General features: G+C 47.8%; 1 protein-coding gene across 4 annotated transcripts; it reads left to right on the forward strand.

Annotated features, from left to right (window-relative positions):
- Positions 1–675: 675 nt before the first annotated feature.
- Positions 676–17,724, forward strand: LOC142900117 (tenascin-like). Of its 4 annotated transcripts, XM_076044173.1 has the most exons (20): positions 676–796; positions 1,890–2,184; positions 2,587–2,641; positions 2,802–3,041; positions 3,796–4,530; positions 6,156–6,271; positions 8,053–8,206; positions 8,350–8,619; positions 8,760–11,621; positions 12,800–12,922; positions 14,251–14,394; positions 14,641–14,760; positions 15,010–15,171; positions 15,364–15,506; positions 15,706–15,841; positions 15,924–16,075; positions 16,164–16,260; positions 16,336–16,491; positions 16,612–16,775; positions 17,046–17,724. In XM_076044173.1, the coding sequence occupies exons 2-20, from the start codon at positions 2,029–2,031 to the stop codon at positions 17,145–17,147; spliced, it is 6,087 nt and encodes a 2,028-aa protein (XP_075900288.1). In that variant the 5' UTR covers positions 676–796; positions 1,890–2,028; the 3' UTR covers positions 17,148–17,724. The 4 variants fall into 4 exon arrangements, with proteins under 4 accessions (XP_075900288.1, XP_075900290.1, XP_075900287.1 ...); XM_076044172.1 differs by lacking the exon at positions 676–796 and having other exon boundaries at positions 1,863–2,184; XM_076044176.1 differs by lacking the exons at positions 676–796; positions 8,760–11,621 and having other exon boundaries at positions 1,871–2,184.
- The last annotated feature ends 64 nt before the right edge of the window (positions 17,725–17,788 follow it).

A 17,788-nucleotide genomic window follows, 5' to 3' on the forward strand; every position in this document is an offset into this window, starting at 1 on the left:
TCACCGTGAGGAATCGGCTCGTAAAGCTGGAGGATAATAAAACTGGAGCTGCGAGGTGAAGAAAACATCAGTGCAGAAGTCATCGTCATGTGCACCAATCCGGAGGGTCCCTTTGGCCCCGCCCACATGGATTCTTGAAGAGCGAAGCACCTTCCTTCCCTTTGTTTTCCGAGCCCCCACCTCTCCCTTCTCCCCGGCGACTTCTGACCTGTGACCTTTCACAACCAGGCTGGCTGGCGCTCCATACGGGTTCACTAGAAGGACTTTCAGTTCAGCTTGACCTCCAGCTAACGGTCCGGCTGAACAGCCAATCACGAGCCAGTCTGAGGCGACTTGTTTTCGCCCACTGTAAGGATGCTTCATGATGCGAACTGAGGTGTTAGCATGCATAACCAAAGTCAAACTAACTTCACTTTGACTTCCTGTAGGAAGTCAAAGTGACTTCCTGTACAGTCGACTTCTTGCTCTTCAGATATATCACCTGCTGTCCTGTGGTGGCAGCTGATTGGCTGAGCAGTTGCTGCAGAAACAGCAGTCACAGCAGTAGTAGCAGCAACAGCAGTAGTAGCAGCAGCAGCAGCAGTAACAGCAGCAGTAGCAGCAGCAGCAGCAGCAACAGCAGCAGTAGCAGCAGTAACAGCAGCAGTAGCAGCAACAGCAGTAATAGCAGCAGCGCTCAGGGTGGTGACATCACAAGGGGTGGAGTCAGGAATTCTTCCCCTCTGAGCGAATGTTGCTGAGCCTCCTCCTCGTCCTGCTGCTGCTGCTGCTCAGTCGGACAGAGACACAGCAGCAGGTAGGAGGCAGCGGCAGCAGCAGCAGCAGCCACACTACTATAAAATTATTGAGAAAATAATCAATAATCAGAATTTATCAATTTTAATTCAATTCTATTGTTTTAATTCAATTTCAAGAGCAGCATTCCTCAGATAAGCCAGCACTCAATTACTCAATAATTCAATAAACAATAACTTCAAAAGATTGTCTGTCTTAGTAAAAATCCTGAAGTATTTCATTTTATGATAAGAAGAAAATTTGAGATTTTTTTTTTAATTTTAGAATTTTCTCGTAATTTATGATGATGATGATTTTCTTGGAAACTTCTTCAGTGATTTTAAATGTTTAAAGTCATTTTGACAGAAACAGTGTTTGTGATATAGTGTTGCAACTGCTAATACTTTAATATGAACGATGATTATTGAATTATATATATATGTAATGTTATATTGAATTGAATTATTGATGAATTGTTATGCTGCAAGTTTATGAGATTGATGTTTTTTTTAATTCTACAATTTTATTGCACGTTTACGTAAGAAATTGTATGTTTTGCAGATTGCACTCTTCATGTTGCATCTGTTTTAAAGTCAGACCAGCAGAATTCACACCACCAAACAATAGGAGTCTGATTATTATTTTTTTTTATTTATGATAATGATTAAGTGGGTACAATTTGTTAAGTTGGAGTTGTTTCGACAAATAGTTTGTGAGTTTTTGGCCCCTTGTTAAAAACTTGTTGCAATACAAAAAAATCAAATAAGAACTAAATTTGAAAACTTAAAATTTGGAAACAGTTGAAGCATCTCCATGATGCCTTCAGGGACCTTTGACCACCGTCCAGGGTTCTTTTTGCTGCAGCTGTACTCAGATCTTCAGTCCCAGAACTGAACCAGCACCAGTACCAAGAACTGAACCAAGTCCTCCTGAGAACTTGCCTCGCCCCCCCCCCACCCCCCACCCCTCAACAAACCTCCACTGAGCTTTTCCACGGCTCTTTATTGGCCGTAAACCTTTAATAGCCCCATTTCTGCTAATTACCTCCAAACGTTTTATGGTGCCTTTTTTTTTTTTTTTTAAATTCCTAAAATGTTCTCTGTCTTGACATCCAGGAGGAACATTCCAGAAGAACAAAGACCAACCAAAAAGAAGAAGAAGAAGAAGAAAGGAAATAATGACCTTCCGCTCCGACGGGTTGCACTGAGACACAAAACCTCCGGCAGCTCAGCCCCTCCTTCCCATCTCCTCGCCATGACCTCTGACGCCTCACCCCCCCTCCTCTCCTACCCTCACCACCTCCTTCTTCTCCTGCTGCTGGCTGCCCCCGCCCACCTGTCCCCCCCGCCGTCAGGGTCACAGGTCAGAGGTCAACGCAGCCCCTGGGACCAGGAGCAGGAAGCCATCAAGGTGAGAGTTGGAGAGAAGGAGCCGCCCTTCACCTTTAACCTTCACCTGCACCTTCACCTTCACCTGCACCTTCACTTTCACCTGCACTTTCACCACTTTGCCCCTGGTGGCTGGAGGTCTTCTGAGCAGCAACCATGTCTTTGGCTGGCTTTTAGCCGCCTGTTTGCAGCCGCCTGCTAAAACTGAGGCTGCCTGTTTTTGGACCTTTCCACCTGTTTTGGAAGGTTGGTCTCACAGGCGGTGGAGCCATCAACCAGGGGAGGGTGTCAGTGCCCTTTGAATAATTGATCAAATGTGTGAAGTTTTGTGAGTTGTTGTTGTTTGTGGTTTCTGCTGGTTTCTGGTGGGCAGGGATAATCCCGTGGTGGGCGGGGCTGACCTGTGATTATCTGTTGGCTGCAGGTGGTGATCTCGGACTGCGCCACGCAGGGCGACGCCTCGGACGACAGTCCAGGAGGTACAAGCACACACCTGCTCCAACAAACACCTTCAGTCCGGTTCAGAGCAGGTTCAATCTGGTTCAGAACCGGTTCAGAACTTTATCAATCCGGTTCGGTCCGGTCCAGCATAGCTCTGCTCCACTGAGACTTCCTGGCTCTGTTCCTTTTTCATCCCAGGAAGAGAAATCGACCTGAGTCCCGGCTCGCCGCTGGTCCTGACCCACAAGATCAAGCTGGTGCCATCAGGTTCGGGTCTCAGTTTCAATCCTGGTTCCGGGTCCGGGTCCGGGTCCGGGTCCTGCGGCTGTGAGGTGGACCTGGCGGCGCTGCTGCAGCGGGTGGAGCGTCTGGAGAGGGAGGCGTCGGCGCTGAGGGAGAAGTGTGCTGGAGGATGCTGCCCCTCGGTGGAGAGCAAAGGTACTGCAGCCTGGTGGGAGACATCTTGGCTTCAGGAGCAGCACTGCAGCAAGTGGAGCAGTACTGCAGCCAGGCACTAGGTGGTTGCAGTTTTGCCCCTCAAAGGGCAACAAAGGTAGCATGGCCTGGTAAAGCTGCAGCACCACCTGCCTTCCAGCAGCAGTACTTCAGCCACCTCGTGATCAGCCGCAGTACTGCCTGAGTACTACAGCTTCAATCTGCTTCTCTGATCTAATAGGTGCTTTACTTTCTTTAAGACCTTTTTTTGACCAAACTCAACAGCCAGAGGTAGTTTGATCAGGTTGTTTAAATATCCGAAGATCAAAAATACAACAAACAACCTGCTGTGTTTTTATTGGCTGTCAGTCTGGACTGAAGCTAAAAACAAGACGTCTGTTTTCATGGTAACACGTCCGGGATAAACACTCGAGTTGAATAAACTCCTCTGTGAATCAACCCCTCCCAATAAATCCAGCTGGTGTCGGCCAACAGGACATTTTAATGAGGTGTGTGTGTGTGTGTGTGTGTGTGTGTGTGTGTGTGTGTGTGAGTAACACAAACATTCATCAGTCCAACAGCAACACATCTGAACCTGAAAACAGATAGAAACAGTTGGTTTGGTTGTAGCTGCTCAGTGACGCTGTGTCTCCTCCTCCCCCTCCTCCCCCTCCTCCCCTGACTCCTCCCCGAACTCCCCTGGCTCCTCCTCTGCCCTGGCTCCTCCTCTTGCTCCTCCCCTGCCCCCCCTCACCAGGTGCAGGATGCTCCATCCAGACCCCCGAGGCGGCCCAGTGTCCGGGTGACTGCAGCGACCAGGGCCGCTGTGTGGGCGGAGCCTGCGCCTGCTTCCAGGGGTTCAGGGGACCAGACTGCAGTGTCGCGGAAACCGACTGCCCTGGGAACTGCAGCGGCAGAGGCCACTGCAAGGACGGAGACTGCCAGTGCGACGCTGGGTTTGGGGGTCCGGACTGCTTGGAGAAGACCTGCCCCCGGGACTGCAGCGATCGTGGCAAGTGCCTGGACGGGCGCTGCGAGTGCGACGCTGGGTTCACTGGACCGGACTGCTCCTCCTCCTCCTCCTCCTGTCCTGGGAACTGCAACAGCAGGGGGCGCTGCGTGGCTGGGCACTGCCAGTGTAACTCTGGGTTCACCGGACCGGACTGCTCGGAGAAGACCTGCCCTGGGAACTGCAACAGCAGGGGGCGCTGTGTGGCTGGGCACTGCCAGTGCAAGCCCGGGTTCACCGGACCGGACTGCTCAGAGAAGACCTGCCCTGGGAACTGCAACAGCAGGGGGCGCTGCGTGGATGGGGAGTGCGTGTGCACGGTGCCGGGCTCCTCCGGGCCGGACTGCGCCCCCGTAGGCTGCCCGGAGAACTGCAACGGCAGGGGGCGCTGCGTGGGGGGCCGGTGCTCGTGCCCAGCGGGGTTCAGCGGAGCCGACTGCGGCCAGTGCCAAGAGGGGAAGACTGGAAACAACTGTGACATCGGTGAGTGAGAAACCAGATGAGCGAACGATTCGCATGTAGCCGAGCCGTTCAGATCAGTGCGGATCAGTTTATCTGAGGGACAAACACTATGTTTATCTGTTAAGAACTTGTTGTGTGTCCGTTGAAGCCTGAGGTTCCACAGGGTTCCTCTCTCGGCCCACCGCTCTTCTGTCTCTACCCAACACAATAACACCATAACACAGCAACACAATGACACAACACATCTACACAACAACACAACGACACAACAATACAACAACACAATGGCATAACAACAGAAGCAGCTCTGATGACACAACAACACGACAACAGAACAATACAACAACGCAGCAACACAAAGACACAATGACACAAAACCACAACAACAAAACAACACAATGATTGGACACGACAAAATGATACAACAACACGACAATAAGACAACACAACACAACGACACAACACAACACAACACAACACAATGACACAATGAAACAACAACACGATATGACACAAAAGCACGACACAACAACACAGCAACACAACAACACAACCAGCTATAATGACACAGTTGACTTTTTTGAGACTTTTTCTTCTTAAATTTCATGAACTTCTTCTTTTCTCATCGTCTATGTGAGGCTGGGAGCAGGCAGTCCCTACTGTGTCCAACATCCAGTTATTTACATTCAGGAAGAAAGTGGAGTTCTATTTGTGTAGTTCCTGTCTCTACCATAAAAGGGAGACAGAAGCTTCGACCCCTGCAGTACCTTTATAGTATTTCTAGTTTTTTTGTAATCTACCCACTGTGAGTGTCTGAACAGGTTTAAAACAACAACAACAACCTTATCCAGAGCTTGAAAACTGTGAAATATGTCTTGTGTGGGCGGGTCTTAGTCTCCTGGGATCTGATTGGCTGGGCACGTGGGCTGGTGATTTATCTTCCACTCTCTTTACAGAACAAACTCATGGTTCCAACAGCGGTGGGATTCGGGGAGGGATTTGACTTCCACTGTTAAGTCCTGAGTTTATTAGCCCACTAGCGGTTCTACCCTAATTGTCTCATCGCTCCCATTCACGACGTTTGTTTCCAGCACTTAGCTCATGCTGAGCCGCAGCTGTTTACGCGCTTGTTGCCTGTTGCTAGGCTACATGTAGCGGCCTGTTAGCTGTGGAAGTGTTTCATTAGCGGGATGCAGGAATTCCCCCCCAAACCCTCCCAACAGGGGACCGTTGAGCCAAAGTGTGTTGGTGTTTGTAGCTGGAGTGAAGCAGCTGTGTCTTCACAGCTGCTTCACTGATCTTCAGGTTCTTACCTGAAGATCAGGAGATCAGGAGAAGCCCTGTGGGGGCGCCATTTTCTCACCCCCAGAAGGAAATTCAGTGTTTTTTGTGAACTGGTTGCAGGAAACTTTGACGTCAGCCTCTTGCTGACTCACTGAGTTGTGATCATTTAGTTTTATGAGGAATTCGGTGGAACTGCCAACCAGGTGTTGAGCAGTGCTAGGCTAACAGTTCCAGCTAAACTGATGCTGTTTGCTGTGGGTAACACTCTCTCTCTCTCTCTCTCTCTCTCTCTCTCTCTCTCTCTCTCTCTCTCTCTCTCTCTCCCTCTCTCTCTCTCTCTCTCTCTCTCTCTTTCTCTCCAGACCTGTCGGGCGTCTCTCAGCTGACTGCCCGTGATGTCACCGACATGTCCGTCACTCTTTTCTGGACTCCGCCTCAAATCCAGTATGAGACCTATCACATCACTTTCACAAGCCAGGTAAAAATACTAAAAGAAAAACAAAAGGAAACAAAACTTGTTTTACTAGCTAATATACTTTGCAGCTATTGTTGCTTCCGACACGTGTCTGTATACATAACGCAAAACTTCTTAATATCACCTGCTATCAAAATCAGAACAATTTATTTTTTTCCGTGATCGCCGCATAAACTCTTGGTAACATATGAACTTACCAGCAACCTTTGACCCTGGTATGTTCTTGACTATCTCAAGTTGTGCTTGTTCAGTCTGTTTATATAAAAATTTGCTTCTCTGTGAGCTCGGAGCTTCACCAGGCTAACAAGCTCTCGACTTCATGTGCCGCCAAACACACAAACAAAGTGGGAATGTTGCTGATTGTTTTTGGTACGAGGAGTTAAACACCACACCACAACACATGCACACACACACGCACACACACACACACACACACACACACACACTGTGGTGACGTCACGTTACACTAACAACACCCTCAACTGAGTCGAGAAGGAAAAAAACTGAGAGAAACACCTGCTTCCCATCAGACTGGTGCCTCTCTGTGGCGCCCCTAGTGGCCAACACGTTTGACCTTGTGTCTGTCTTGTAACTGTGAGAAACCTGTGAGTGAAAAACATGTTAGGTTCACTCCGTCCCATCAGAGAGTCCATTCATTTAAAGAGCTTGAGTCACCCTGGAGCAGTTTGGCTGCAGTTCCCTGACCAAGCCTGGATCTGGCCCTTGATCTGGTCCTGAGGGGGTCAGAGGGTTGGGGATAATTGATTCTTCTCACACACACACAGCAGAAGGGGTGAGTCGGAGAGACACCCAAACAGACCAGAGTGAAAACACACCAGTGAGCTGCAGCAGCAGAAGGAGGAGGAGGAACAGATGCAGATGTCATGAGCCTCGTTGCGACGGAAACGTGCAAAACTCGCTCCAAAAACACTGCAGCTGCCAGAAGAAGTGACATCAGCAGGGGCTGAGGGCGAGCAGCAAGGTGGAGGGTGGGTGGGTGGATGAGAGAGAGTGCAGCAAAACAACAACAACAGCAGCAGTTGCTGTGGGGACAAACAGACAGGAAGACAGACCTGCCTGGTGTGCAAAACATCTTCCGGTTTTAGGAATTTAAACATCCAGTGATAGAAAACCTGCAGTAAAACTGATATCAACAACCTGAATATCACATCACGTGACCTCCAGAAGACTGGAGGTGGTAAACACACCGACCAGAGGAGCACATATGGGTTTTAACGGTGTGTCCAGATGAAGAGCTGACGGTCGGCGGAGACGCCCTATCAAAAAACCCGTCCACACCAGCTGAGATCACAGCCAGGACTCATTGGACTCTGCAGCGATGAGGTCAGCTGGACTGGACTTAAGTCCTCCAACTGGCTGACACGGGTCCAAATCACTGACGGAATATAGAACCACCCAGCACATAAAAATAAAACCTCATGGCAAAGCCAAAAACACCAGAGGAAATAAAAAAGAGAACAGAATCTGATGGAGACGGCAGCTGGATGGTGGTTCTGTTTGTCATGGTTCCCCACGAAAAGTCAGAATGACAGAAAGTTAGAATGACAGATCGTGGACTTTAAGATTTGTCCATTATAATCCATTATCATTAGTATTATCATTATTATTATTATTATTATTATTATTATTATTATTATTATTAGTTCTTGAAGGAGATTTAATGGAATTAAATGAAAGACTCCTGAGTTGAACAGATCTGATGCTTTGATCTGATCATCAAAAAACTAACCTGTTGTGTTGTGTTGTGCTATGTTGGCGTGCAGAAGGACAGCGACCAGCAGGTGACTGCGACCGTGGAGGGCCAGCTGAGCACCTTCACCCAGACGGGCCTTGCAGCTGGTCAGCAGTACACTGTCACCATCAGTGGAGAGCTGGACGGCCAGCGAGGAACCCAGAGCTCCACTCAGTTCATGACCCGTGAGTGCTGCACCCTAAATAAAAACACACAAGGCAGCATAGTTGGTGCACAAACTTTCCCCTAGAAAACCTCCCAGAACCTCTCTGAGTTGTTCCTGACTGCCGACGGGGAACTGGAACGTGTTCTTCTCCATGCTTTCCAGTCATCTCGGGCCCCACCGACCTCCAGGTCGTCAAGACCACCACAACCTCTGCTGTAGTCCAATGGGAACCAGCGCAGAGTGACATTGACCGCTACCGCCTGACTGTCACTCCCAGCGACGGAGCAGGGACCAGTAAGGAGGTGACAGTGCCGGCTGACCAAAGCTCCGCCCACATCCAGCAACTGGAGGCAGGCCGTTTGTATGATTTAGTACTAGTGGCAGAGAAGGGTCCCGGCCGGAGTGGACCTGCTGCTACCCAGGTGACTCCAGGTGAGGAAGAGTTTTCAGAGGATTTCCTCCTGTGGTGAACTGTTTAATGTTTCTCCCTTTCTTACACACAGCTTCCCTTCCCATAATTGCCGTGACATCATAACCCTGAATCCACTTGCTCACTTTCTTTGCATGTTTAGGGAAGACCCAGCCATTGGCTACCGTGACAGCTTCCTCCGTGCAGGTCACATTATCACCTGGAAATTCCAGTCATGGAAGAAGCCAAGAGGCTAGGCCACCACCCCCTGTTGGTGGTGTTAAGCAGCAAGAAAAGAGGAACCGTTGGAGAGAGGTGAACTATGGTCGTACCGAAGGACCAAAGGAAGATCCTGGGGTCGTAAGAATCAGACCTCCAGTCAGCAGAAAGGTTACGCACCATGGCGCCAGGCCTAAACTCTTTGAAAAGTCTTTGTTGCCCAAAAAAACAAATGAGCCAAGCCCGTTGCATCTTAACAAAACCAGACTTGTGCCTGGAGCAAGACGAGTTTGGCCAAGTGCTATGAGAAAGACACAAGTGCCACAAAAACTTAAACCAACCCCTGAAAATAGAACCATGCCTTTAATTCTGAAAGATCCAGGAGTGGAGGACTTCACCCCTGAAAGAAGTGATGCCACCAAGCCTCCAGTGAAGCCTGGGACTCATCAGGAGGGAAACAGACAAGGTAGCATCACAGTTGCTGCCCCCAACAAACAGCCAGATGCTGGCACGTCAGCCAGCAGTTCAGAGTCCTCTGGGTCCAGTCCAAAACAAGAGAAGAAGTGCATAAATAAAATTAAATTGACACACATCAAATTACCGCACAAAGACCAAAGAGGCAACGGCAGGATGACGGAAGACGGAGCAGCTTTGGTGCCACAAAAGACACATCCCAGTTCCTTTGACTCTGGAGATACTTCTGACTCTTCAGCAGTCTCAGACAGTGACTACTCACCAGACCTGTTCAATAAACTCCTGACAGACACTTTGAACAATTTGAATATCACAACCTTCTCTATTGGCCAATCCCAACCATCAAACCACTCTGCTGATTCAGAGGCTGTAGGGGGGCAGGCTTTTGACGGAGTAAGGCAGCCAGGATACTCACCTCCTGCACCATTGTCACCCTCACCATCACCAACACCAACATATTCAGTTTCGACTTTACCTGAAATGCCAACGCCGCCAACTCATGTCTCATTAAACCTTTCAAGCGAGGACAAGCCTAGTTCAGCAGAAATCACAGAACCTCGTGCAAATATCCGCCGGGGTTCACCTGAAGACAGAAGGCAACCAATGGTCCAAGGGTCACCAGCAAAATCTGGATTCTTGCGCCGCCCCCGTCCAAATATTGGACCTCAGAATAAAGTCCATCTAAATTCAAAGTCTTCTCATCATGGCTCTCCTCCTTTTAACGTTTACCCCCAAACACAGAACAAAGATATATCCACACTGAAGGTAATGACTTCGGCATCATTACCTGTCTCAGATGAATCATCGTCCATTGAAGAAATAGAACAAGCGAGTGATGTTAGGGGGCACAACAGTGTGGCAACCACTCGAACACTCTCTGAGGATAAGAAAAAGGCCACACCAACCGAAACCAGCCGACTCACTGCCCGCCATCTTCCTCTAAGACGTGGTTATATGCGTCGTCCCATTCCAAACATTGGGCATCTTCGGAACCGAACGCGTCCAAATGCATGGATTCTGCAGGGCCCCTTCAAACCTTTGAAACATGTGTCTGACAGAAGCAATCAGCAGTTATCACCGACTGAACTGCCAGCAACTTTGTCCCCTCCTGAAGAATTCCATCTGGCTGGAAGCACAAAGCCAAGAGAGGAGGAGCATCAAGAGGTCAAGACAAACGTTTCCACTGTCCTCAGACAGTCGACTCGATGGGGAGCATCTCCCTATGATCCATCAGGCAGAGTAGGTTACTTTCGTAGGTCTCCACTGAAAGGTGGACATTTGAAAAATAACGCTAGCAGAAACTTGAAACAGCCTCAACGCCAGCATGGAGAGTATACTCGCAACCCTTTCGCATTTAGATGGCCAACTGGTGGTGCTGCCCCTCTTGTTGGAAACCACCCTAGACACTTACAGGAAGACACCACCCCAGACACCAAAGGTAACGAGTTAGAAAAGCAGACCCAAAGGGTTCAACACAGACAACCAGAAGAAACCCCAGGTGTGCAGAGGGAAGGCCATGGTTCTAACAACAGCCCACACATGGACAACCTAGAAAGGGAGAAATATCTGAGTGTTCAAACTACCAAACCAAAGGAAGATCTAACTAAAATGCCAGATTTAGATGCTGACACTGACAACCATGATGAGAAAGTTGAGGATGGTAAGGGCTCTGATGATCAAACTAGACCACTGGCAAGAAAACCCTTCTCCAGTGCAAGACAAGGATCTCCAAAGCTGGTCAGACCTTCAGTGAGAGTCCCTCTAACCAGAAATTCCATGTTAAAAAAATACATCAGCGAGAACCCAAACAGAAATGATACAAAAATGAATAATACTGCAAAAAGCTTGTTGTTTGACAGTAAAACTGAACCGACAAAAGAAGCTGCGTCCAAACCACAGACCAGATCAGACTCATCATCCTCGGGAGTCCGAAGGGAACCTCTGGAAAATGTTGCAGTCACCAACCGGACATCGAAGGGATTTGCACTGACATGGGACTCGCCAGAAGGGAAGTACGAAAAATTTGTAGTGACCAGACAAGAAATGAAAAAAGATGAAGGTCCAGAGCAGGGGCGTGGTCAAAAAGTAGGAGAAGCAAGAAATGGTCTGTCAGCCAAAGAATCCGATTTTGGAAACGCAGATAAAGAAAACAGGCGAAACGAGAGTGCTCTGAGACGTGCAACAGGCAACAAACCCATCCAGAAAGTCCTGGCTGGTTCAGCACGTACCTTCCAGTTTGCTGGTCTGCCTCCGCAGACTGACTACACTGTGACTTTGCTTGGAAAGGGTCCTGGCCTCCTGTCCAGACTGCACAAGCTGGTCATCAGCACAGGTACCGACCACTCTGACTGACGGCTGAGCAACATCTGTCACTGTCGCCATCCAGAGTCATAACATCACTGCAGCTTTACTTGTTTATGGCCTCATATCTTATGTGCTAATGTCAACCATTTTTGAGTGTTTACTACATGTTTACTTACCCCTCCCTTTCTCCTCCACAATCACAACAAGAGCTCCAAAGCTGCTCACGCTCAGGAAAACTGTAAATCTAAGGATTTTACAGTTTCACTCGATGCATCTCCATGAATCAGTTTCGTGTTGGCTTAATATCTTTTTGTACATGATTCATGTGAACTATTTGTAACCGAGTGACTGTGGCTGCAGCAGTGCTCGTGGTTCTCCTCTCTTCCTTTCTGGCCAAATCAGTGAGATTTGACCCTTTCCAGTGGCCTCAGTGTCTGCCAGTAACGTGAAGCCTTTTGTGACTTTAGGGCAACATTGTACAGTTCCTAAGTTGAAGTGTATGCAGAGGGTATACTAGACTTTAGATTAGTAAAAACCAAAAAAAAAGGTCCATTCACTGCTGCTTTGGTTTCCTCCATCCAGGATAAACTAGCAACCAGCCTCATAGAGAACTCTTCAGCCCAGAATCAAACTAGGGTAAGACCCCAGCTGGTCCTCACATTTGATCTGTCGTCACCTTGTGTAGTGTTAAGCTCAAAACGAAACATTTTCCAATTTACCAGCCTGTGGGTGTCAGCAACCAGTTCAGTTGTACAGGCAGACAGTCTCATTGGTGCCTGTCTTTGCTTGTTCAATTAATATCTGAATGCTCTAGTCCGTCCTGTAAAGAAAATACCCACCTCTGTTTAACTCATCTGTCCGTGTCACGCTTCTCTTTTCAGGTGTGAGGGAGCTGCTAACCTTCACCATATTTTATTTCCTTCACTGCTGTCCAGGATCCATTTAATGCAATTAAAACACTTTTTGTCTGTATATGAACCGTATACTGTATATATGTTTGCACTGTACATATATACACCCAGACTGGTGAATGGCTAATGTGTGGATGTATATGTAATCATGTGCACTTTGTTTGGGCTCCTCGAATGTTTGATCATGTCTCATTCTGGTCGTCTTGGCTCCACTTAATCTCTCGGCTTTGCTTCAACTCTTCTTATTATTCTTTTGTGCTTTTACTCATGTTTCTTGTATTAATTCTTCATTTAGGCCCAGAGCCTCCCAAAGACATCGTTTTCAGCGAGGTGACAGAAAACTCTCTGACAGTGTCGTGGACTAAACCCAAGAGTCCCGTCAGTGGTTTTAAGGTCACCTACACCCACTTGGAAGAGGGTAAGTTCTGGTGGACAGCAGCTAGGATTTTCTACTGTTGCTTAACATGTACTATAACTCCCTACTGACACTTCCCTGTAGCAGCAGCATCTTGTAAGTTCCACAGTAACATGTGCTGCTACAATTAGCGCTACAAGTTAGCTTTTGCCATTAAGAGCTAGCACCAATGCCAGTTAGTTGCCACTAAAACAAGAAAATGTTGCCTTGCCTAACAGTTTTCTGAAACTACTAATACTGCTTTTCTCACCAACGAAGTTCACATTTTGCCCCAAATAATCTTTTTTTCACATTTAAAAGTAAATGTTTGTGCTGGAATCAGTAAATTTGAGTGTAATATTTTAAACTTGAAACTATGGCTGCAACTATTAGTCGACGCAATCAATGACGTCGACAACATAAATTCGTCTACGCGAAAATTGAAGCATCAACGCGGCGTGTAATTGTTATTGTAAATTGCTGAAAGAGCGGACTCCGACTCGTTTGTACCTGCACTGCAGTACTGAGCGCTGACGGTGTTGTCGCTCGTTGTGTTTACATCCTAGAAAAAACAGAGAAGAACAAGGGCTTCTTCTCTGAAAGGGTTCGTAAACGCCAACCCAAAGTTTCTAAAATTTAGGAGTATTTCATTGAAAATGAAGCAGCGAAACATGTTAGGTACAAACTCTGTGAAGCTCACCCTACGTTCCATGGTAGCACTACGGCGATACGCGAACGCCTTAAATGCCGACACCCCCCGGAGTCGCTGTATCGTCACGCACCGCAGAGAGGAGTTCACAAATAACGTCAAAGATAGCTACTTTGTAGTTATGTTTTAAATTGCACGCTTATTTGTTCTTTTATCAGCCTATGACGCAAGTACATCATACGTTTTTTCGCACGTCGGAAAATCATTGAACAAGCTTGCTTAGCGAACGATAATTCTCTGAGGTAAATGCGTACTTTACGGCAGTGATAAGTGAATCGCAGCCCCTGTCAATCCTATCGTTAATACTGAATTATTATTGTCATCATTTTGATATATGTGTTTAAAAACATATGCTATCAGCATACAACAGTAAAACACAGGTATGAAGATTTAAGCAAGTTAGATTAAACAGAAGTCCAAAAAAAAGGTGGTGAAAATAAAGAAGATAATCGTGACTAATCGAAAAAAAACAATCAATAGATTAGTCCACAACAAAAATAATTGTTAGTTGCAACCCTACTTGAAACAAATTGTTTGACGATACAGTGCTGTCACCACCATCGTAGGACAACTGAGAGAGACATGAACCATCAACCTCTGTGATCTGTGCAAGTCCAACAGTCAAAATGTATTTTTCCTCCAGGTGAGCCGGTTTCCGTTTCAGTGGATTCCAACAACTCCACTCTCGATCTATCACGGCTCTCTCCTGGCTCTACTTATGAGATCAATGTGATCTCTGTCCTCGGACTGGATGAGAGCGACCCCATCGGAGACTTAGTCACAACACGTGAGTGAAGGCAGTTTGGTTGTTTTGTTTTGATCTAATCCTAAAATTATGAGAACATGTCTGAGTTCATGTCATCCAGAATAGCTGCAAGACTTGGAACGGACGTGTTCTCTGACAGCAGAACCCCGCTGCCTGGAACCGAACAAAGATTCTGGCAGCGTTGGACCCACTCGAGGGATCTGATTGGCAAGATTCAAACATTGTTCTGACTTCACTCTTCTTGTTTTTCTCCATCTCGTTTCTCAGCCCCTGACCCACCTACTGACCTCCGGGCCATAAACGTCACAGACTCTGCAGCTTTACTACTGTGGCGTCCAGCGTTGGTGGCTGTGGATCAATACACCATCGTCTACGGATCTGGAACAGGTGAACGTTGGTTTAAACCAGGCGCATCCAAAACAGACTGTTGAAAATAAGATAAATGAATCTGTGGAAGTTCTTGTTCGTCGAGGATATTGTAGTCTTGAAGGTCAACTTAAGGCAAGTGGGACAATAGTATGACGAATAGGTAGATACATTTTTAGAAATAGTCTTATTATTTGGATCTGCTAAAGTGGCCAGCTGTTAGCAGCCAACCCTAATGGCACCTAAATGAGACACTGTGGTATCTTTCAGGCTCTGAGTTGAGGCTTGCAGTTTCTGGAAATACCGCTGAGCACCAGCTGAGTGGTTTGGAGGGTTCCACCACCTACACTGTCAGCATCAGCAGCATACTGGACAACCAGGAGAGCTTGCCGACCACCACCACCTTCACCACCACGACCACCAACGCTAGAGGTCAACAAAGAACACTGTCTGTCTGCTCAGAAGGCTGTTCAGGCCACATTCCAGCCATTTCTATTTATCAAAACCTCAAAACCAGCCACCAGAATGACTTCTATAGTTGTGGTCTAACGCAGAAGTCTGAATTGCAATATATTCGTACTACATTGGAACGGACAGTATTTCAGCAAGCTCTTTTTTTTCCAGGCCAAGAAGTCGATGGGGATGGGCTTCGTGATCTCAAGGCCTCCGATGTTACGCCTCGCACGGCCCTCTTGTCCTGGATACCACCCACCAGCCCCACCCGCAGCTACAGGCTGACCTATCAGACTCAGGGCTACGAAGTGAAGGTTGGAAGGAGTGTCAGAATCCACTCGATAGTCACCGCCGTGAAAACATGGCTGTAGGATTATTCTATTTCCTTTGGGACCAAGGTCTTAGTGAGGTCACTTATTAGAAAGGAAGGTCTGAGAAAGAAATTCTGCGGAGCAAGTGTCTCAATCAAAGTAAACCTCTACAACTGTTTTTTTTGTGTTTTCTGTCCCGCAGGAAGTGGTGGTCGACGGCACGGTGACCCAGTACAGCCTGATCCGGCTGCACCCAGGGTTGGTGTACGTGGTCCGGCTGCAGGCTGAGGATGGGCGCGGGGGATACAACGCTGCAGTGTCCACCGAGTTCACCACCGGTAGCAGCAGCAAGGCTCCGCCTCCGCTACGCTGCTCGGCTAACACAGAGCACTAACCGTCTCCTCCTCTTGCCCTCCTCAGGAACCCTCATATTCCCCTTCCCCACCGACTGCTCTCAGGAGCTGCTGAACGGAATCAGGACATCGGGAGAGGCCGAGATCTTTCCCTACGGGAAACTCGTAACACCCGTTGAGGTTTACTGTGACATGGAGACGGATGGAGGCGGCTGGACGGTAAACGGCTCTCTGGGTACTCTCGATGTTGCAGTTTCAGTGCTGGCTGTAGTTCCTGGGTAGGACCTGGTCTGATTGGTCATTGCAGGTCTTCCAGAGGAGGAAGGACGGCTCGGTCGATTTCTTCAGAGGGTGGAAGGACTACGTGGCAGGATTTGGAAACCTGAGCGGAGAGTTCTGGTTAGGTAAGACGATACCAAAGAGAGATAGCAGCAGCTAGACAAGGGACCAGGAAGGTTTAAAACCGGCTTTGTCTCCAGGTCTCGACATCCTCCACAACCTCACGGCAATGACCCCCATGAGCCTGCGTGTCGACCTGCGCGACCTGCGCGACTCGGTGTTTGCCAAATACTCAACCTTTGAGGTGGCCAAGAAGAACTACAAGCTAACAGTGGGCGTCTACAGCGGCACCGCGGGTGAGCAGCAAAGACTTTTCATTGGCTCTCTATATTTGCTTAACTAACTCAGAGTGTAAAAAAACCCACATATTGTTCTGATTAATGTCCTCCTTCTTCAACTCTCCTCTGTGGTTTCAGGCGATTCCCTCACTTACCACAGTGGCTGCCTCTTCTCCACCAAGGACCGCGACCCTACGCCCTTTATCACCCGCTGTGCCATGTCTTATCGAGGGGGCTGGTGGTACAAGAACTGCCACAAGGCGAACCTCAACGGCCAGTATGGCATCGACGTCAATCACCAGGTGACTGCCAGTGGGCCGTCCTCCAGCCTCCTGAGTTAAAAGAAAAGACCTATCCCGTTGCTGACTTTGCTGCTGACTTTCCAAAGTTCCTACTCAAACTGTTGCTATGATACACAGTAGTAATAATAAGTAATAATACACAAGTGCAGTCACAGGTCGTCCAATCAGGAGACACAGCAGGGTGGATGTTTTTCAGTTCCTGTCTTGTCTTTCTGACCTGTGTGTGTGTGTGTGTCTGTGTCTGTGTCTGTGTCTGTCTGTCTGTCCCAGGGTGTGATCTGGACCAGCTGGAGGGGGAAAGAGGTTTCCATCCCTTTCAGCGAGATGAAGATGAGGCCTGCAGCTTTCACTCCTCCACCCCGAGGAGGGTGAGAGAGAGAGTGACCAGAGGAGGAGATCTGTTCAACTGCACACACACACACACACACACACACACACACACACACACACACACATGCAGGCCTAGGTTTCAGTTGTACAGAGCTCAGTTATTGGTACGTTACTGTGGATTGTACAGTTTGTTTGTCCTTGTTTTTCTGAAATGCGGCTGACAATTTGCAAATTTGCAGCTCTTTGCAAATCCCCCCCCCCCCTCCCCAATCCATCAGTCAGTGTTCTCTGGCACTGCAGTGCCCCCTGCTGTTTACTTTGGACATCTTGTCTTTGTGCGTCATTGTGTTGCGTCAATAAATACTCTCATGTTTGAGTTTCATCTTCTCCTGCTGTGATGGAGCGACGCAGCATTGGTTCCAGTAAAGAAAACACATGAAGAATAATAAAAGTTACTGCAAAACACTCAACATGCATCACTTCGTCATACCGCTCTTCATTTTGATTGTTTTTTCTTTATTATTTATCGGAATGAAGCCATTTTATGAAATATATTGGTACAGGACTCAAAAAGTATTCAATCCTATTTAGTAATAAAACATTGTCTTATTTTCCTCAAGCACTTTGTGTTTTGTGTCTGCTCTAGTTTTTTTTTTTTTTCTTTACTGAACACACAAGTGGTT

Source organism: Nelusetta ayraudi, unplaced genomic scaffold, assembly GCF_046127955.1.
Source record: "Nelusetta ayraudi isolate G7.1 ecotype Tasmania unplaced genomic scaffold, CSIRO-AGI_Nayr_v1 ptg000079l, whole genome shotgun sequence".
NCBI lineage: Eukaryota > Metazoa > Chordata > Actinopteri > Tetraodontiformes > Monacanthidae > Nelusetta > Nelusetta ayraudi.